Consider the following 19,634-nt stretch of genomic DNA (forward strand, 5'->3'; position numbering starts at 1 on the left):
AATTCATTATCCGGACAGTAGTATATTGTACAAATATACGGCATCCTCTTGCTTACTACAGAAATCAGTGTGGAGCATACGTTATCCATATGCTACATACGCACTACTCTTAGATGCTACATTATGCCGTTGCAGAGTGTATGACATCTAACAGTCTTCCGTATATTACATAAATATATGTATCTTACATTCGCCAGTTACATGTTATATACGTCCGTTTATATGTGAGATCCTGACCGCCTATATTGTTTCATACGGAAAGAACGTATAGATGGAACAGTTATACGGAAAATATTATAAAACATGCGGTTTCAGTTATACGTTTGCTGTACGTTAAGCCTAAAAGCTACAGGATTTAGACATGTAACACACATTTTTAGGTACCCGACATACGATTTTTTTCTCAGAGTAGTGACGAGTGCTTATATATATATATATATATATATATATATATATATATATATATATATATATATATATATATGCAGGTGCGGACCCATGGGGAGGGCTATAGGGGTTATAGCCCCCCTTGATGCTCAGGTATACACTGGATAAAATGGGCTGGGCTTCAATCCTACTTTCTTTACTCTGCATAAAGCGGCAAACTATGACTTTTAGCCCCTCCCTTGATCATATCCTGGATCCGCAGCTGTATATATATATATATATATATATATATATATATATATATATATATATATATATATATATATATATATATATATATATATATATATATATCGGGTGTTGCAAAATAAGTATTACAACTCTTGGGAGGTGAATCCTGCCACTGAGACAAGAAAAAAAGTTCTCTTGAACTTTCGGCTATCGGACATAGTTTCAGATCTACAAGGTGCCGAAAGCGTGGGAAAATGACTTTCCGACGCCAATAGTTTGCAAACTATCCAACGTAAAGAGGGCGGGTAAAAAATTCACTGAAGAAGTCATACCTGCTGTATTGAATTTTGCATGTTTCATAATCCTATCATGCACGCGCAAGAGTTTCCCCAAAGGAACGTAGGGAGTCCCGAATAATCTGCTAAATGAAAGTTGGTCTAAATGGATATGAATTGACGGAGTTTCTACCAGGTAACAATAATTCGTTTGTATTAAGTCGATATCTGGAACACATACAAAATGGTGGACACTTTAATGTCCGTTGTGTGTGGTTGCATAATTGCCAGATACGGATGATGGCCAACAGTGAAGTTCTGAATGTTAAGTGTAGCGAATTTGTATTCAGATGCTCTAGAAAGACATCTGGAGTGTCGGTAGAGCACAACAGATGGAGCAGGGGATTCACATGTGTGGAAACAAGTAACGAAAAATGCCCAGAAATGTACTCATACTCAGTAAACGTGAGTTCAAAGCGTCGGAAATGTAAAGATTAGCGTCAAGAACATGAAAGTCAATTCACCAATAATATTCCCTCAAACCGACGCAATATGATGTGCACGGTTGTATACCAATAAGGATGCAACAACTGAGGCCAAGTTGAAATTTTGCAAGGGACTCACTAAGAAACTGGGTAAACTAAATGAATGTCTCTAGTGGGATCACATGATCGATATTGAAATGCGGACAATTTGTGTGTTGATATCGATATGTAGCTAGTGGAGAAATGTCAACATGTCCCACTACTGCTGGGACACCGTCCCACGTGGGAAAAATAGGAAAATAACTTCTCGGGTCTTGAATCTCAGACCGTGGGCTCCCAGTAGGATTGGAAATTGCGACCACGCGAGAGAAAGCGAGCGCTCTAGCCCTGAGGCTCGAGGAAGCCTCACTTTCTCTGTATACATTTCTTTGAGGAGTACCCACTTTGTTCGGCAAGCGCTCTTGTACAGCCTACCGACATGTTTGTGTGTTACATTTTGTTACTCCTACTGCACAGTTGTAAACAATCAGAGCTTTAAGATGTTTCTTCCTATTTCTCTTGTCGTTTTATTTTCCATATGTATGGTGTTCCAGCTGTAGTGTTAGATGTGCCAAATTGGTTCCTTTTCGTCTTTGTCTTGGCATGTGTACTGTGTGTAAGATACATATTTCTGGCGGTATTTTGATATCGAGTACGTCATATGTCCCAGAAGACGTGAGACATGATACAAGTTTGTTATTTTCACGCTCTATCACAATTTGAACCATGGATTAAGAGATTTCTTTTCATATGTGTCGACTGTGGGATAATGTCCCAAACAAAGTGGGACATTGACACAATCTTGTTCTAGTTACGTTCTATCAAAAAAGTGCACCAGATGTAATAGCAGAATGTACAACGTTATTTTCCTAGTTTTCGCATGTGAGACGGTGTCCCAGCAGTAGTGGGACATGTTGACATTTGTCCATTAGCTACATGTCGATATCAACACACACATTGGCCACATTTCAATATCGATCATGCGATCCCACTAGAGACATTCATTAGTTTACCCAGTTTCTTAGTGAGTCCCTTTACACAATTTCAACTTGGCCTAAGTTGTTGCATCCTTATTGGTATGCAATCGTGCACAACATATTACGTCGGGTTGATGGAATATTATTGGTGAATTGGCAACGGCTTTCATGTCATTGACGCTAATCCTTACAATTCTGACGCTTTGAACTCATGTTTACTGAGTATGAGTGCATTTTTGGGCATTTTTTGTTACTTGCTTCCACACATGTTGAATCACCCTGCTCCATCTGTTGTGCTCTACCGACACTCCATATGTCTTTCTAGAGCATCTGAGTTCAAATTCGCTATACTAATTACTCAGAACTTCACTGTTGCCCATCATCCGTACCTGGCGATTATGCAACCACACACAACGGACATTAAAGTGTCCACCATTTTGTATTCGTCCCAGATATCGACTTAATACAAACGAATTATTGTTACCTGGTAGAAACTCCATCAATTCATATCCATTTAGACCGATTTTCATTTAGCAGATTATTCGGGACTCCCTACGTTCCTTTGGGGAATCCCTTGCGCGTGCATGGTAGGATTATGAAACATGCAAAATTCAATACAGCAGGTATGACTTCTTCAGTGAATTTTTTACCCGCCCTCTTTACGTTGGATAGTTTCCGAACTATTGGCGTCGGAAAGTCATTTTCCCACGCTTTCGGCACCTTGTAGATCTGAAACTATGTCCGATAGCCGAAAGTTCAAGAGAACTTTTTTTCTTGTCTCAGTGGCAGGATTCACCTCCCAAGGGTTGTAACACTTATTTTGCAACACCCGATATATATATATATATATATATATATATATATATATATATATATATATATATATGAAGAAAACAAAACAAAAAGGAAAAGTAGGCCTAAAATTTCTAGCTCGCTCTAGTGATGGCAGGGCTAATATTACCTGTTATGAAAACAAGTTTCCGTATTTTTGAGAGTAGTAATGTGTAAAAGTTATCTTTAAGAGGAAAAGTTCTTTTTTTTTTTTATTGATGATACTGTAAATCTGCTAACGTACAGAAAACAACTTCCTTTATGACAAGTGTTGAGCAACGTTTCTAAGAAACATATCAGAAGCTGATAAGAAATTGATAAATTTAGCAGGTGTAATTGACTTCTTAAGTGAAGCTATGTGTTATATCTGTTAAGCGAATCTCCTGTACGATAAGTAATTATAATGCAGTACAAATAACAGACAAGAGAGAAAGGTAAGCCAAACGAATATTTACATCTTTGGTAATTTCTCTGTTGTAAGATACTATCGAAGATACTCGTATTGACATGTTTATTTTTTTGTAGTTTCAAGCTAATGCAAATGTCACGGTACATTTATTTCACTATTAAATGAGTGCAGTAAATTTTTGCATGTAATACTATCATAAATAGAATATTTCAGTTGGTAGATGAAAACGGAATTACTGCATTTGAGGCACTAAGCTTATTATATTGAATTAGTCAAAGTGTTTCGGAATCATTTTAGCACAATTGGATCCCATGTTACAATTTGAGTTGAGTTGATTTTAGTTTAGCGTCCCTTTCAGCAGCGAGGCTATATGAGACGTGGACCTACTGATTAACGTGGAATCCGAACCACATGAGCTACCGCCGGGAATCGAACCCGGGTCTCCCACGCCAATGGCGCGTATGCATGTTACAATTTCTATGCATGTAAGTTTATAAAACGATTAGAATTGTTTGTCTTAACGAAGATGTAGTGTCTGTACAGGTCATCCTGCTAATATACTGAAGGGCATTTTATAGCAAAAGAAGTATGCGATATACCAGAGAATGCCAATTTCGTAATCAATGACTTTAAGAGTGGCTATATGTTAGAGTTGTGGGAAGCTGAATGGTCGTTCTACAGAGGTCGTGATGTGTCAGTGGTCCATGGATGGATGGATGAGCTGTGTCATTGCGAAAAACCGTACAGCAACTAAACGGAAGGATCATTTGGACTGTAGTTTAGTGATAACACGGTGACACCAATACAATTACAGACACAATGGAATCCATGTGCGCATACGAGCAGTAAACAATTATTATTGCAGGCAAATCTACCTTTCTGTCTTCCTTTCGCAATTACTTCAGACACCTAATCATCGCCTCTGACTGAAGACGAGGCCGGTTGTATTTAACTTATGAGCATGAGTAGGGAAATAGCTACACATCCTAATCATCTCTGTGTTCACATATAGGAGAATATGACAAGTGTTTCGTACTTTTGTTATACCGTCAATTATCATCTTTAACTTCATCTGGGCAATTTTCGGAGCTCCATCTTTTTTCAGAACAATTCGCATCCCCATACCGCTAAGATAACCCAGAGCGCTCAGAATTAAGTCCTATGAAACTCGTGTTGGACATTGAGAGGCGGCTCTTCACTACCACCTGGACTCTGGTAACATACATCGCCTAGTTACTGCAAGATCTGGAGCAAAGCGTGGTGTCACACCGTAGACAGGCTTTCCGCCCGATCACCTGGTTGTGTGAATCTTCAGGTTGGCTGCAAGTGCAAATAAAGTGAATATTGTGTGTTTTCTAATATCCTGTATAATATGTTCAAGAATTACCTTGAAATCATTAGAACTTACCGTCACTATCTTCTGGAGTACTAACTGCGGTCTAAATTCTTGAACTCCTACTGAGTGGTCTAAGGTTATCGAAGTAATAGAATCATCTGAGTAAATGCGAACAAACATTCAGGAGCTGAGCACAGCTGGGAATTGGGAGGGAGTGGAGTGTCGAGATCTGGGAATTGGAATTGAGAAGATATATTAGTGGTTGATCCCAATGCTTATGAAATCAGCCTTAACAGCTCACACAATGTGTAATACACACCCTCACACTGTAAAAGAAAATGATTGGAGGTTCGGTGTGCTGATGAGAAACTCCCACAGTAAAGAACAGGAATATGCTATTCGATACATACCCTCTGATAATTGGCTAATAGATAGTCAACCTATGCATGGAATCACATGAATTATCAATCCGATTGTGAAGTATAGGTACGTACGAATAAAACATATGAATGTTTATTCCATTTTTCAATCGAATTCCTTCTAATTTTTGAACAGCCCTTTCTTGTGTTCTGTTCTACACTAGAACATGTTACTTAGGTATTACTACCTTTCACTATACATCTATAATCACAGTATACCATTTCACTACATTAAAAATAATCCATATTTCATAATAGTAATTAGCATTAGATTCTCTAGAGGCTGTTTCCAAATCTAACAGCAGGCGTTCGATATACTGATAATTCAAATTATAAAGTATTGTTTCTCACTGGAAAATTGGAATCTATTCGCTGAGGCCACGTTAAGCAACTCGAGTCTGATAGACTGTAATTGTCGCAATAGGCTGTTACAGATGCTGATTGAATTCCGCAGTCGCTTATGCCGCATTCAGCCTGCAGTTCTTGGATTACATTCAAGGCGCCACATACACATACTGCCGCCCCATACATCTTGAATGAAGTTGAAGTTGAAGTTCACCTCCAAAGAGGTGTTTTATACTGGCGCAGATGTTAAATCCGACTCGCCAACAACACTAGATAGGTGTTTCCACTTAGTTGATCAATGTTGCAGACTAGAGGTATTTTCATTACCGTGGAAACCATATGTGCATACAAGAATGGATTGATAAATAATCTGGTTTGATATTAAACAAAACAATTTCAGTTTTTGAATGTACTTTATTTTTCGACATAGACTTTATAAGTTCAATGCACTTGCTCCAACGTTTCTCCAGTATTGTGATTACTGCGCGGAAATTTGTTTCTTCGAGGCTTTCAAAATATTTCCTGAATGATCCCTTCCCCTGACTCAAATGCTTGAGGATTCAGCTAACTCATGCACTTTTATTCATCTGTCTACTAAACAAAATTATGAAGTTTATCAATGATTTCGGGCCTCACAGCTGATTTCGGGACTCTAGGTTCTGGTGCATATTTAATGCTTGTTCTGTCACATTTAAATTCATTTATCTAAATTTGAATAGTTTAATAAGAAGGATATGAATCATCCGATGCAAGCAATACCCTCTCATGAATTTCCTTCGTTGTTTTCTCTTCTAAAAGAAAGAATTGAATCGCACCACGAATTTCAATTTTATCCATTTTTCACTGTTACTCGAAACGTTTTTTTTTTTTTAAGTAACTGTCAAACAACGAATTACTGATAGAATGACTTGAGACCATAGATTATTTTAAAGTTTATAGAAAGGAAAGTTTATAACTACGTAAACAGAAGACGTTAACGCCTTCTGTTAGTATGCGAACCAAATGACAATTGTATCGCCTTCGCATATACTTGTTCAGTTATTTTAAAGAACCTATGATTGCGAGTTTATTATTTGAAGTAAACTGTAAATTACACAATGGATTTGGGTCAAATTTTCATTACAGAAAAGCAAGTTACCTGCAGATGATTACACTTAGCCCTATGTAAAATAGTGTTTTGACTTATTATTGACTGGCTTCTTTCGTTCGATTTTCTCTTATGACTTCGAAAGCCCACGTTGAATTGTAGATATAGATTATTAAGACAATTACAATTCTGATAAAACTTCAGATAATTATATCTATAATAACTTTTATAAAACTCATTGGAAGGTAAATCACGATTTATACGACATTCGGTGATTGTTCCGCGTTTAATGAGGTGAAGATAAAAGGTTCAAGAGTTACATAATCTATTCCCTCAAAAATTGTTAAAACTCAAAACGTACCTGTTTTTTTCCAAAACATAAGTTAACATCGTTCATGCTATATTTAGTAAATCCTTTTTTTTTTTTTTATTAGTCATTGACATTCAACTGATAGGAGTAATCTGCTCTCTTTAGGTGACTGTTGGCCTCTTTTTATTTAATTAACTCTGATGCTTTTGGCAAGTACATAACTATGAAATGTATTGTACAATTTCATTAAATGTCCGGGTTTTTAGTCTAGAAATATGAGAGCTCTATGTGGATATCGTTTCGGGTATTGCAGAGTACGAATCGAGTAATTCAACAAAGTTTCTGCATCTTTAAAATGGTTTAGATTCCATTTCTGAAAAGAAGAAAAGAATAGCTAAGTTTGAGGAGGCTGCAGTTCACAAGTTTCATAAATTGTGATCAATCATTATTGTCAGGCAGTTTTTCAACGAGTGGAATAACATCCTCAATTCTTGAATAGAATAATCATCACTGACGAGACCTGGATCAGGTATTATAATCGTGAATGAAAGTAACGTTTGGAAACACAGCTACTCACCACCCTTCAAAAAAATTCGGGCTTCTAGTTTCTCAAAGAAGTTAATATTGATTTTGTTTCTTGATATCCATGGAATAGTACTGCAGCATTAGGTTCCAAGGAATCAGAGTGTAAATGAAGATTGTTGTGCTAATGTTTTGCAAGTCTATTTGAAGTTATCAAAAGTAAACCTGAACTTGTTCATGATCATGAAGAATGGTCTCTCGCGCAGGAAAACGGTAGGCCACAGGTGGCCAAATTCAATAAACAAGATTCAACCTGTAGAGGGGAAGCAACTCCAATTTCTAAGTCAAACACATTAAAGAAAAATTCACTACATATAATTCAGAATATTGTAATGTTGTCGGCCACGTTTTGAGAAAAAGCTAGAACTTCGAAACAGATGGAAGCTCCAATATAATAAAGGTTTATTATTAATACGGTATATGATCAACTCAAATCAAATTGAACTCGATGCTGAAATCGAATTGCTGGGGTCGATAAATACTACATGACGTGAAGATGATTTATGAAACGCACATTTTTAATTGCTTCCTTCTGTCATTACGTGTTGGAAATTGTTTTGGAAAGCTCAGGTATCTAATATTTTGGCACATATTTATTGTTTTATAAACGTAAACCTTTCCTTTGATGTTAGTTACAAAAAATTATACTGCTTATCGTTAAGACCAGTATTTGATACTCTCCTAGTTTTCTACTTGAACTATATTTTAGGCTCATGCTTATTATTATTATTATTATTATTATTATTATTATTATTATTATTATTATTATTATTATTACCTCTTATTTATTTATTTCGTATAAATATATCTTCTGTGGATTTCGATGTATGGTATGTTATTATGCTTTATATCTATACGTGTTCATATAGTGGTTATAGTTTCTTGTAATATTTTATGTCTATAATATCATATTAATAGCAACATTCTTCGAAATTATTAAATTGGCACTAATAATTAATGTATTCCATATATTCGTTTCAGGACAATTTTCATGAAAGTGTAACTGAAAAAATGGAGGAAGTTCCAGGAGACAAAAGCATTCCTTCTGACGTAACCATGAATGAAGTAGATAAAGCTACTCCCTTCACTGCAATTCATAATCTAGAAGCTAGCTCTCCAGAGGAAGAAAATGAAGAATCGGCACAAATAACATCTATAAGGTATATTTTGTTTTTCTAAATATTTTATTCAAAAGCATTTTCTATTAGTGGCGTATTTTGAAAGAAGTCACATCAGGAAAATGTACAATTTTGTCGCCTCAAGCTAACGGATGAAAACTTATAATCAAAATTTCGGGTGCATGCAAAAAGAAACCTAATTTTCTCTTTTTAACCTTTAGGACACGAAGTAACTATGAGTATATTTAGTTACCTAAAAATAAGGCTTGGGATACGAAGTAACTATTTATAGATACCTTGCAGTTTGCCCACTAAACCTAGTTGTTTTTTAACTTTCTGGGTATCACATATATGCACTTCCATGTGTTTTATTCAGGAGACATACTAGGCAACTGCAAAAATTGGCGCCGTATCTCAGGCTTTATTTTTTAAAAAGGCTCCGAAATCAAAAGGTTAATTGTATTCAATATATCAAAATGTAAATAAAATTTTCACAACTCAATTTCCATTAGTTTGGTAGAAAAAGTTATTTACAATTTCTACCCTTTATAAGATTTTCCTCGTAGACTTTTACTAGACGCACATAACTCAAACCCTAACTAAGAATACAAATATGATTTTGACTTAATTTAAATTGCAATTAAACTGTCTTTCGTACGATATAAGTTCAAGGGCGCCGATCCTGAGGGCCGTGGGGCCCGGACTCCCCAAAGCTCATGTGGGCCCCCCTATTGTATTTATGAATATACGATATTTGGCATAATTTGAATGCAATTTGTCTTAAAATCTTTATATATACCTTCTGCATCTGAATGAGCCCCCTAAATTTACGGAGAAATCGGCGCCTTTGTATAAGTTTAGTTTCAAACAGGGAAATAATACAGGAAAGTAACCCACAACAGTGGATTAGAACATTTGATTCCGATGAATGTTGAATTGCTGGCAAAATGCATAGTGAGTGACAATTGACTCAATGTTTTAAACGTCCCCACGACTACTGTTTAATGTTCTGCTGACCAATGCTGTGTAATGATTGAAATGATTTAAGCTGGTTCAGGGATGGATGTTGTTAAAAATCGTAAAAACCGCACAGAAGAAAAAAAAATTTCGAGTAAAATTACCGTACACCTTAAATTATTATTATTATAGGACTAACGTAATAATAACAATAGAAGAAGAGGAAATGGAACATATATTAAAAGTGCAAGACAAAGTGAATAAAATGTTGATCTATCAGACTGAACTGGCACAACCAATCAAATGAAAAGTAGCTTTAAATATGAATACAATTATTGACGTGTGTGTAATGGCGATTTATGTCAAACGGAAAGAAACGAGATCTGAAGGTGCAAAGTTTCTTATTTCTGTTCTTTTTAAAGGCATACAGTGAACCTTAGTACAAGAAGAAGTGGAAAAACCTCATATTTCATTATTTTTGAACATTTAATTTTCTTAAACACACTTGAAATCTAAGTGCAAAGTTAGTATGAAGCAGTGATGCAACTAGGAAAGTGCTTAGATTTTTGATCCTTTACAATTAAAATTTTATGTTCTACATTCGTATTTTTAAAACTGAATGTTAGTAAATGGAAAGCAAGATGCCTCATTAATAGAGTTATAATTATAGAACGGTATTAAAACATTTTACTTTTTAAAAATAATACATGAGACATTTCTAAAATAAGAGTTTTTATAAGAATACAGGATGTCCCAAGAGTAATGGTGAAAAATGAAACCACAGATTCCTGGCATCAAAACAAGGTTAAAAGTTTATATGTCATATACTTCGGAAGTGGAGGTGGAGCTAGACAGCTTCGAATGTGGTGGGAAAAGAACTTCACACTTAGGGAAAGGAACTTGCCGATTTAAAAACTGCATTGAAGATGCGTGTGAACATTCACGCAACTACAGATGGGAGAGGGAAAAGAACCCAATGGGAGGGAAATTATATTTTGGATTTAAACCTGTTTTTTTTTTTAATCGTAATTACCACCCAAATATGGGTTTTTATTAATAAAGCAAAAATACGTTATTTTTAGTTGATGTTTATTGATTTTAATTTTCAGAATCTTTACCAGTGTAACTTACGTCATTGTTACTCAGTTTTTTGAATCTGGTAGCACTGCAAATATTATTCACATGTGCAAGAGGTCAAAGTTTGTCTGGTTGTGTAGTCAGTGTCATTTGTATTGATAGTATTTGATGAACGTTTAGCTCGAAGAATGGCACAGCATAAAAGTGGTATTTGGAAAGAGTACACAGATAAAGAAATTAAATCGGTGTAATGTAAACTCTGCCAAAAGACCTACAAAATTGTAAATATGGAGAAAATGTCAGCCCAGATATTAAATGCTACAGGTATTTACAAGACGTTAAAAAAACGCCGGAAGCGTACGTCTCTATTTAATAGGCTTATTCAAAACCAAGGGTCAGATACAAATACTAGGTCACCACATTTATACCAATCTGTAGATTCTAGTACATTGTCAACCTGTAGTTCGAATGAAACTGCATCACCACAGTTAACTGAATTAGACTCAGAACAATCAACCAAATCGCAAGAACATTTACTATCTCCAACCATATCTTAGTGGGAAGCTAAACGTGCGAAGTGAAGACAGCGTGAAATTCGTTCTTTTATGGATAGCATGACAGGAGGAAAAACGGTAAGCTCATATTTTGTCCGTACAAAAAAGTTTTCAGAATCAAAGTTTAACCCACAAACGCTCCTTGTGCCACCAGTGACCCACTTTATTTTTCACTACGTTACATGGGCTATATCATTCATTTAGCCAAACCCCGTTGTTCCACTTCAGGCACACTACTCGTTCTCTTGTTGTACGAATTTCGTTCAGTTTTCTTCTCAGGTTTTCGATGTAACACGGTATTGTTCAATGCAGTTGCTAACGAATAAAACTGGTCTTGGGCGTTTGTGGGTTAAGGAAAGGTAAGAAAACTAGTTTCCATACATAAGAAAAATATATAATTCTTACCGTTTTACACGTGTGGTAGACAAGTTTTCTTGATTTCTCCAGAAATTTACAGAATTTGCGTTTCACTAGTTAACTAAAACAAGCTAACCTAAGCTAATTCCCATAATCGGAAGTCCAGCTGAGAGTTATTTTACTAATTTGAAAAAAAAATGTATTCATATTAAGAAAGTATTTAGGTTCTTTTGCTATTTCCTTCTAAAACCAAAGTAATTTTAATTGACCTAGAGAGAAGTTACCGGCAGTTCGGGTCAGCCAATATACCCTAAATTAGTTATATTTGTGGTCGAAGGACTCATTATCATTATTTATTAGTCATGAAGCAACTTTATGTTACGATAGACTTCGTCAATCAATACGCAATTACAAACTTAACAAACAATATGCTATTATTAGCATACGTCGTATTCCCTTACAAGGACACCTATCCCGGGGGTCCGGGAGGCCCGGGCCCCCAAAGCTTGTGTGGGCTCCCCTATTGTATTTATGAATATACCGTACAATATTTCGCATAATTTGAATGCAATTTGTCTTAAAATCTTCATATATATATATATATATCTTCTGCATCTGAATGCCCCCCCCCCCCGTAAATTTACAGAGAAATCGGCGCTCTTGTTCTCTTATTTTATACAAAATTTACTTGGCTTAGGTTGTTTTCGGTGATACTTAGTTTGACTCGGACACGTGGCACATCCATAGGCACATCGTAAAAGATATAATACGTATTTTTTTTTCGATATTATACGAAAAAGCCCTCATATTTTCCCAAAATGAAAAAAAACAGGGTTTAAACCCAGGAAAAAACAAATATTCTACAGATTTTTTGCCATCACTACACGCAACACAACTGGAGTGATGGAATGCATTTGAAACTCACGATTAGCACTTTACATAGATGTGGGAGGACAGCACTTTGAACATCTTCTGTAGGTACATGTACATTTATTGTTAGCACGTATGACCTAGTAGTTTGTAGTGCTATTCTGTGTAAGATACTACGTTGCAAATACAGTACGTCGTTGTGGATTCTGCCTGTTATTTCATTACATGACACGACTACTTACAATTTTCCTTATTTCTGTCCTTTCTCGGCAAGTTTCTATCTAGTATACCACTATCCATTGCCCCTGATATTATGTAACCATGCTAAGTGAACTTTGCTTTGACTGCAATTGTACATGTGTGTGCAATCGTGCCATAGATAACAACTTTTTCCTGTATGGTTTCCATCTTTACTTCAGCGTTTTATTACCCCTGCCGTACAGACATCCAATGAATCCCTAAATGACGCATGGAGAATCTCTGGCACAGATATGTAACATGCGTTAAACATGTCAAGCCGATAAGATTTTTATGTCTTTCTGAACCCTCTCCCTAGCTCCTATCCTTATTCCGCTGGCAGGTTGAAATTCCTTTTTCCCCACATTCCACGCTGTCTAGCTCCGTCCCTGTACTTTTCTGGACTATATGTCATATAATTTTTGTTTCTTATTTTGGTGCCTGGAATACGTGGTTTCATTTTTCGCCATTACTTTTGGAACACACTGTATAGAAACATTACTAAAAGAGAACAGAAAACAAAATGAGACTACTACTAACTGAGGTTACTTTCTAATGGAGATTTACACAATAAAGAGAGAACAGCAATGAAAAGTGAAATTATGTTCTTATATTTTGTGTAATCAATTTAGTGAACATCTAACAGTATCACGTGTACACCTTGTTTAAGGAATTTGATTTGTATGGCCTAATGTTTTCTCAATTAATATTAAAACCAGAAGAGGTAGTAGATTTCTCCCACTTTCGGTTTTAAAATAGATATTTGCCTTTGATCATTGGGGAGCTTAGGATCACGCCTTTGTGTTTGCTCGGCCTACAACCTTGCATCTCAAATGTGAGACAGTATTTCTTAATAAGGTAATTTGGGGTAATCCCAACACGCTAACCATATGTTCATCTTCAGACAACTTTAAATTATCTCCCTCGATATGATTGCACACACCGCAATTCTTTCCTCATAACCATACTCTTTTGTACCTAATTGTAATCTGCTCAAGTTCCCAAAACGCTACAGATACGTAATGTCGACTTTCCCCAACTTTCTTGGGGAATTCCGACACTTGCTATGAGGAATTTCGATACTTCTTTTAAATAGAAATAAAAAGGTAAAAATGCAGCAATTTAGGCATATGTAGGTAACACAGTCATACTTTAAAATCTCAGAAGACCCTACAAATGTGTCCTGGTTTATTCCACAAATTATTCTTTTTATAACACTCTTCCAAAGTCTTAGAAAATGACTCTACTGTGTCTTTTGTTGGGACTCTAGCTCTAGCAAATGACAATCCTTGAGGTTTCCGTGTAGTTACTGATGGATGCCGGCTTTAGAAGCTATACATCAAATTATACCCAGTCTTTTCCGACTTCTTGCTGAAACGGTGTTCAATTTAGTTTTTATCAGGATAAGAAAAAGTATGCCGACGTAAATTGGTGACGGCGAGACAAAATTCTACTGCGTCAAATTTTAAGATTGATTTTACAAAGTCCTTCTCTTGCTTTTCTCAGAAGGTTAGACAAGCCTCTGAACTTCTTATTACGTACCACTCGGCTGCAATTGTAAATGTAAAACACTGATAAGTTCATTTGAACCCTTTAGCTTTGATACTAATATAATATATTGTACGAATTGCAAAATTGTAGATGTGTCGGAACTCCCTAACATTGACTGTCGCGAATAACCCGAAACGACCTGACCACTGTTAGTTGAATATATCCTTGTAGAGAAACATTAAAACAGCAACAACCACCCGTCATACTCTAGCCTTTAGAGCGCCAACTTGCATATGGTGCGTATTAATTTCTTCTTTACTCTCTTATCAAGTAAGTGGACGCTTAGCTACGTGAAACTTTATTTTGCGAGACACTATCTTATAGATAGGTATTTCGTCAACTCATCTGACTTAAACACGTCTATCTGGTACGATAATGAAAATAGAAATGATGAGTTCGTCTTATAACTTACAACACACTCGGACTTCTGTAAGTAGAGTGACCAACCGTCCTGTAAAACAGGATTGTTCCGTTTTTCACTACCATTCCCGGTGTCCTGAAAAAATCTCCTGGGACGCCAAAATGACCCGTTTTTGCATTGGGTACAAAAAAACTTTTCCAAAAGCTAAAATTTCCTAATTTATATTATTATTTTCTAAGATATGTGATTATAAACACTGACTTTTTAATGTGTTCTTCTAGCCCGTGATAATCCATTCCACAAACCCGAATCCAATTGAATTTCTCGTTAACCTACTTATATTCCCTCGTATCCATTCTTTTTTCAACGGATATTTAATCAAAAACCTAATTTACAAAACAATTCATTTTAATATTAACTTTTCTCTACGTGTATAGCACAGACGTCTAATTTATGTCAGAATTATAATTCATTTCTATCACACTGAGAATATTAAACAACTACTACGAAGGACCTCTGCCTAGGTATTCCCCAAAAAATGTAGGATTGTCACAAATGTTAATTAAAACATGTCACATTTATAATTCGTTCCATCACACAGATAATAAATCAAGCACTACAAAAGGAGCACCTGTCTAGGCATTTCCAAAAACTGGATAAATCTAAACAAAAAATATGTAGTTCCATTTTCAGAAGTTTCACGTACTCTGCTGAAAGAACTTTTAAGATTCAGTCTTATTTCAGAGGATATAGCATAGAATTATACCAACTTATGTCCTATTGAATTGCAAAATTATAAAAATATGTTAGAAATGCTACTGGTATTGATTGATCTGTTGAATTGATAAATACATTAAAATAAAATTTCAAAAATATGACGGTCAAGTGATAAGTAAATTGGAATTGTAGAATACAAATATTATACCAGAATTCTATATATTTTTCTTTTAGTGGATTTGCAGTTGTAGCGCGAATGCCAGTGGATGCTGATTCTAAAGAGTATAACATGCAACATAGTAGAAGAGGGAAAGCCTTGATTTTTAATCATATTTACTTCGATGCATATTCACAAAGTGAACGCCAAGGGTCAACAGAAGATTGTAAAAACCTTAAAAATATTTTAGAGAAGCTGAAATTTGAAATTTTAATTTGTGAAGATTATACATTACAAGAAATACAGACAACTTTAAAAGAAGGTAAATATGATATTTGCATAGTTACTTAACATTTTCTCGTTAATTGAACCAGTAAGGAATGCAGTATTACTTAAAATTAGTTCACCCTTACGAACTTAGGGTGATTTAGCTCTAAATTGAGAAAGATAGATCTGTACAAGAGGAAACTTAGGAAAACCATCTTCAGAAAGAAAATTCTTGTTTTCCTTTTACCCTATCAATTTGCTTTACAATCCTCAAAATTGTTGCCATTTTGAAACTATCTACCTAAGAAGCTAATAATCACCTCTTCCCGTGTATCTCCTATATACTCACAAGAAAAGTAACTTGATTATACGAAGAGAATTCAAAAAGTAAAGACACATTTGATAAAAGCTGTACTTATTCTAACGATAGAAAACTGAAACATACCTTATTTTTCTGCGTAACCTCCCTGGACTTCAATGTACTGTTTTCATCGTTTTACCAGTTTTTGATTCCTTCAGAAAATAAGTTTTTCGGTTGCATCTGTAACCAATTCTGCATGGCATTAATGGCTAGCTGGTGGTTGACTTTTAAATTTCTTAACTTCTGGTGATGATGGGTGTTTCCAAGCCATGTAAGCAGCCTTATTTTCCGGTTTGGAATGATGAACCCAAGTTCGGCAGTCGTTGAGGTCGATGGTCTGCCGGATCTTTCATCGTCACATAAAGAAGTTCTTCCTTGTTTGAAACGCTTTATCTATACATAGATCTTTCTTCGCGATAAACAGCTGTCACCATAGTGTGCTTGCATTCGACGAATAACGTCCGCAGGTTTCACACCTTCCGCATACAAAAAGCGAATCACTGCTCTCATTTCCTCCTTGGTGCAGATCGCCTTTGGAGCTGCCATGTTTAACGGTCTGCTACACTCCAACGACTAATGCAGGAATACGAGCGATACGTTATCTCGAAGTGTTGCCAATCCCTAGGAAGAGAAATTGCAAATGTGCCTTTACTTTTTGAATTCTCCTCGTAATTTACTGCAGATAACGTTTCACAAACATAATTAGGCGGTAAAATATAATTTTAAAATTCAAGCAATTTTAATTAAATTAGCAGTAAACAGAACGATTTTTTCCCGGGTTGGCACTATTGAATGAACTACGTGAAGCAAATTTTCGATGGTTCTATTTCCCCTCGTCAGAAATCAGTACGAGCTTTTCATCGGCCCTACTAAGCCAGGCAACAAGACAAAATTTGTTGAAGAAATATATTTATGTAAATGTCGAAAGATTTCATATTATTTTCCTTAACAGCATATTAATTAGAGCAACTCTCTGTCATTCCAATTTGGAAATTAAATTAGGAAAATGGTTTCTATTGTCAGCAACCTTTGTAAACAGTTTGTAAAATATGTATATTTTAAATATAACAGTGATTTTCACCCCCCCCCCCCAAAAAAAAACGCTGTAATATTATCTACAGAGAAATATTTTCTACGGGTGCTGTATTTTTAATCATGTTAGCTACACTAAAGTAGTTATTATATGATTAAGGTATAAGCAGCAACTTTGGTGGTTATTGTTTGTTTGAGACATTTTTATCAGCCTTTTCTTTATTTAAGAACTGGAAACAGGTACAAATAACATGCTAACTACTAGATATATGTTTAAAAAACTAAAATGAAAGAAAACGAAATATTCTTGAGGAAACGAGTCAATTTCGGTGCAGTTGTACTTAGCGCCATGATGAACTGCAAGGAATTCCTCAGTCTATGATGGTTAATTGCGTGATTATGTGAATACGTGATACCGAACTGAGATGGATATCAAAGATAAATTACAATATAAACCTTGATCTTAGAGGAGCGTTAAAATTATATCTAGAGTTACTAGGATAGTCAGCCTACACGCTGCAAATTTTGAATGTTTAAGTTTCTAAGCCATAGTTTATAATAGAGTCAAAGCTTTTGTTTTGTACTGAATTTGTTATTTATTTCTATTAATAGTCGCATCCGAAGATCATGACGATGCCGATTGTCTGGCTGTGTTCGTGTTAACCCACGGCTTCAGAGGAGGCAAACTTCTAGCAAGAGATCGTTTATATCAAGTTGATGATCTATGGCTTCCATTCACAGCTGACAAGTGTCCAACATTGGCCGGAAAACCAAAGCTGTTTTTTATTCAAGTACGTATTTGTGTTATTTTAGATATCAATTTCAGTGGTTGTTTCGCTTTTATAAATCGTTAATACATATTTGCAGGGGAAAATATAGACATATTGATTTATTAAGAATAGCAGTAAGTGTGAAGTTTATCGTATTCTCAATTGCCTTATTCATGCTACCGTATGTGCGAAAGCAGTAATGGAAGAAAGTGAAATATTAAAAAGCAGAAGTAAGTTTTCAAACTGTTTTCAGACATTAACCAAATTTCAATCAAACCATGTATAGTTAACACCTAGTGGCAGGTCTTCCGGAAAGTTACATTGGTAGAAATTAATCTTTATCAATTCAAACAAAAGGAAGAAACCTTTATGTTCAACAGTAATTCATGTATAGAAAAATTAATATATTAAATAAATATTCTCTTAATTTGAAGCGATACAGTATTAGTTTTTATCTATGTGAGTTTCTTTGAGCCGTCGTGTTAACAACAATCTTTCCTGTATCTTTCACTATCATTTCCACGAAATTGTTAGCCACATTTTGAGGTATGATTCCTTAATATTTTAAGGTTCGCGAAACCATAAGAATGAATGAATTCAGTGTGACCAACAAATAGGGTGATAACATCTTTCTGAGGGGAATTTGGGACTACTAAATTTATGAAAATTTTGGTGTGTTATTCCGTCTATCATTTCAAATGCTCGTACGACCAATGCGAGGGAGACTTTTTGTTTCTGTCCATAATCTCTTCTATTTGTTCATCTTCATATTAGGCTTTCTTAATTATATCGTACTTCTGTAAAACGAATTACTGAAATGTACAATTTCCATCTATTTTCTGAAACTCACATAGAGAAATTCTAACAATTCGATTTATTTCATAAGCTACCATATTTTTTGAAACTTTAATGTATTTTTATCTGAAACAAACATATCTCCTGCAAAGCTTAGGCCCATATTTTGCAACATTACAAAATCTTATCAGTTGGCAGATAGCAAATAGTTGTTTGTACGTATTTGAAAATGGGAGTTTCCTAGAAAGTTAGGGAAATATTTTGTAGATTGAACGGCACAAAACCCTTCATTTACACAAATTTTGTACTGTTATTCCAGTTTCTTTAAGGATTCTGAGAAATAGGCCAATGGTTTGTATCTGTCAGAACTTCCAATTTGTAAATGAAATTGAATGGCGTCGCAAATTACTTGTAGGAGCAAGATTAGATAGTAGTGTGCAATGGGGTCTCGTCAGTTCAAGTAGTTCAATGTAGAAAAAGTAAAATTAAGAATTTGGGGATTTAGAACCGACAACTCCAACCCAAGATTTTGTAATCTAAAATCTTTAAATCAGAGGTTCGAGCCCTGAGTTGCTTTATAAACGAATTTAAATTCTTTTCAAATGGAAACAGATTGTGGTGTGAAAAGGTGAGGAAAGATAAAAGAGAAACAGAATTAATTTAGGAAAGATAAAAGTCTATGCAAAACTTGCCTGGAACTCAGCGATTCTCCATCAATGACTCTTTCGGTGTCTTGCAGT

The 19,634-nt window shown here is 35.3% G+C and overlaps 1 protein-coding gene across 1 annotated transcript in view; it reads left to right on the forward strand.

The window, feature by feature from the left end:
* The first annotated feature begins 4,086 nt into the window (after positions 1–4,086).
* LOC145679411 (uncharacterized) overlaps positions 4,087–19,634 on the forward strand; it is a 102,895-nt gene continuing 87,347 nt past the window's right edge. Inside the window, exons 1-4 of the mRNA XM_081749993.1 lie at positions 4,087–4,119; positions 8,695–8,873; positions 15,747–15,991; positions 17,942–18,120. Of these exons, the coding sequence (XP_081606119.1) occupies positions 4,087–4,119; positions 8,695–8,873; positions 15,747–15,991; positions 17,942–18,120 (636 nt within the window). The remainder of the gene's footprint in view (positions 4,120–8,694; positions 8,874–15,746; positions 15,992–17,941; positions 18,121–19,634) is intronic.

The sequence above is a fragment of the Thermobia domestica genome, chromosome 1 (genome assembly GCF_964235325.1).
Source record: "Thermobia domestica chromosome 1, izTheDome1.hap1.1, whole genome shotgun sequence".
Lineage (NCBI taxonomy): Eukaryota > Metazoa > Arthropoda > Insecta > Zygentoma > Lepismatidae > Thermobia > Thermobia domestica.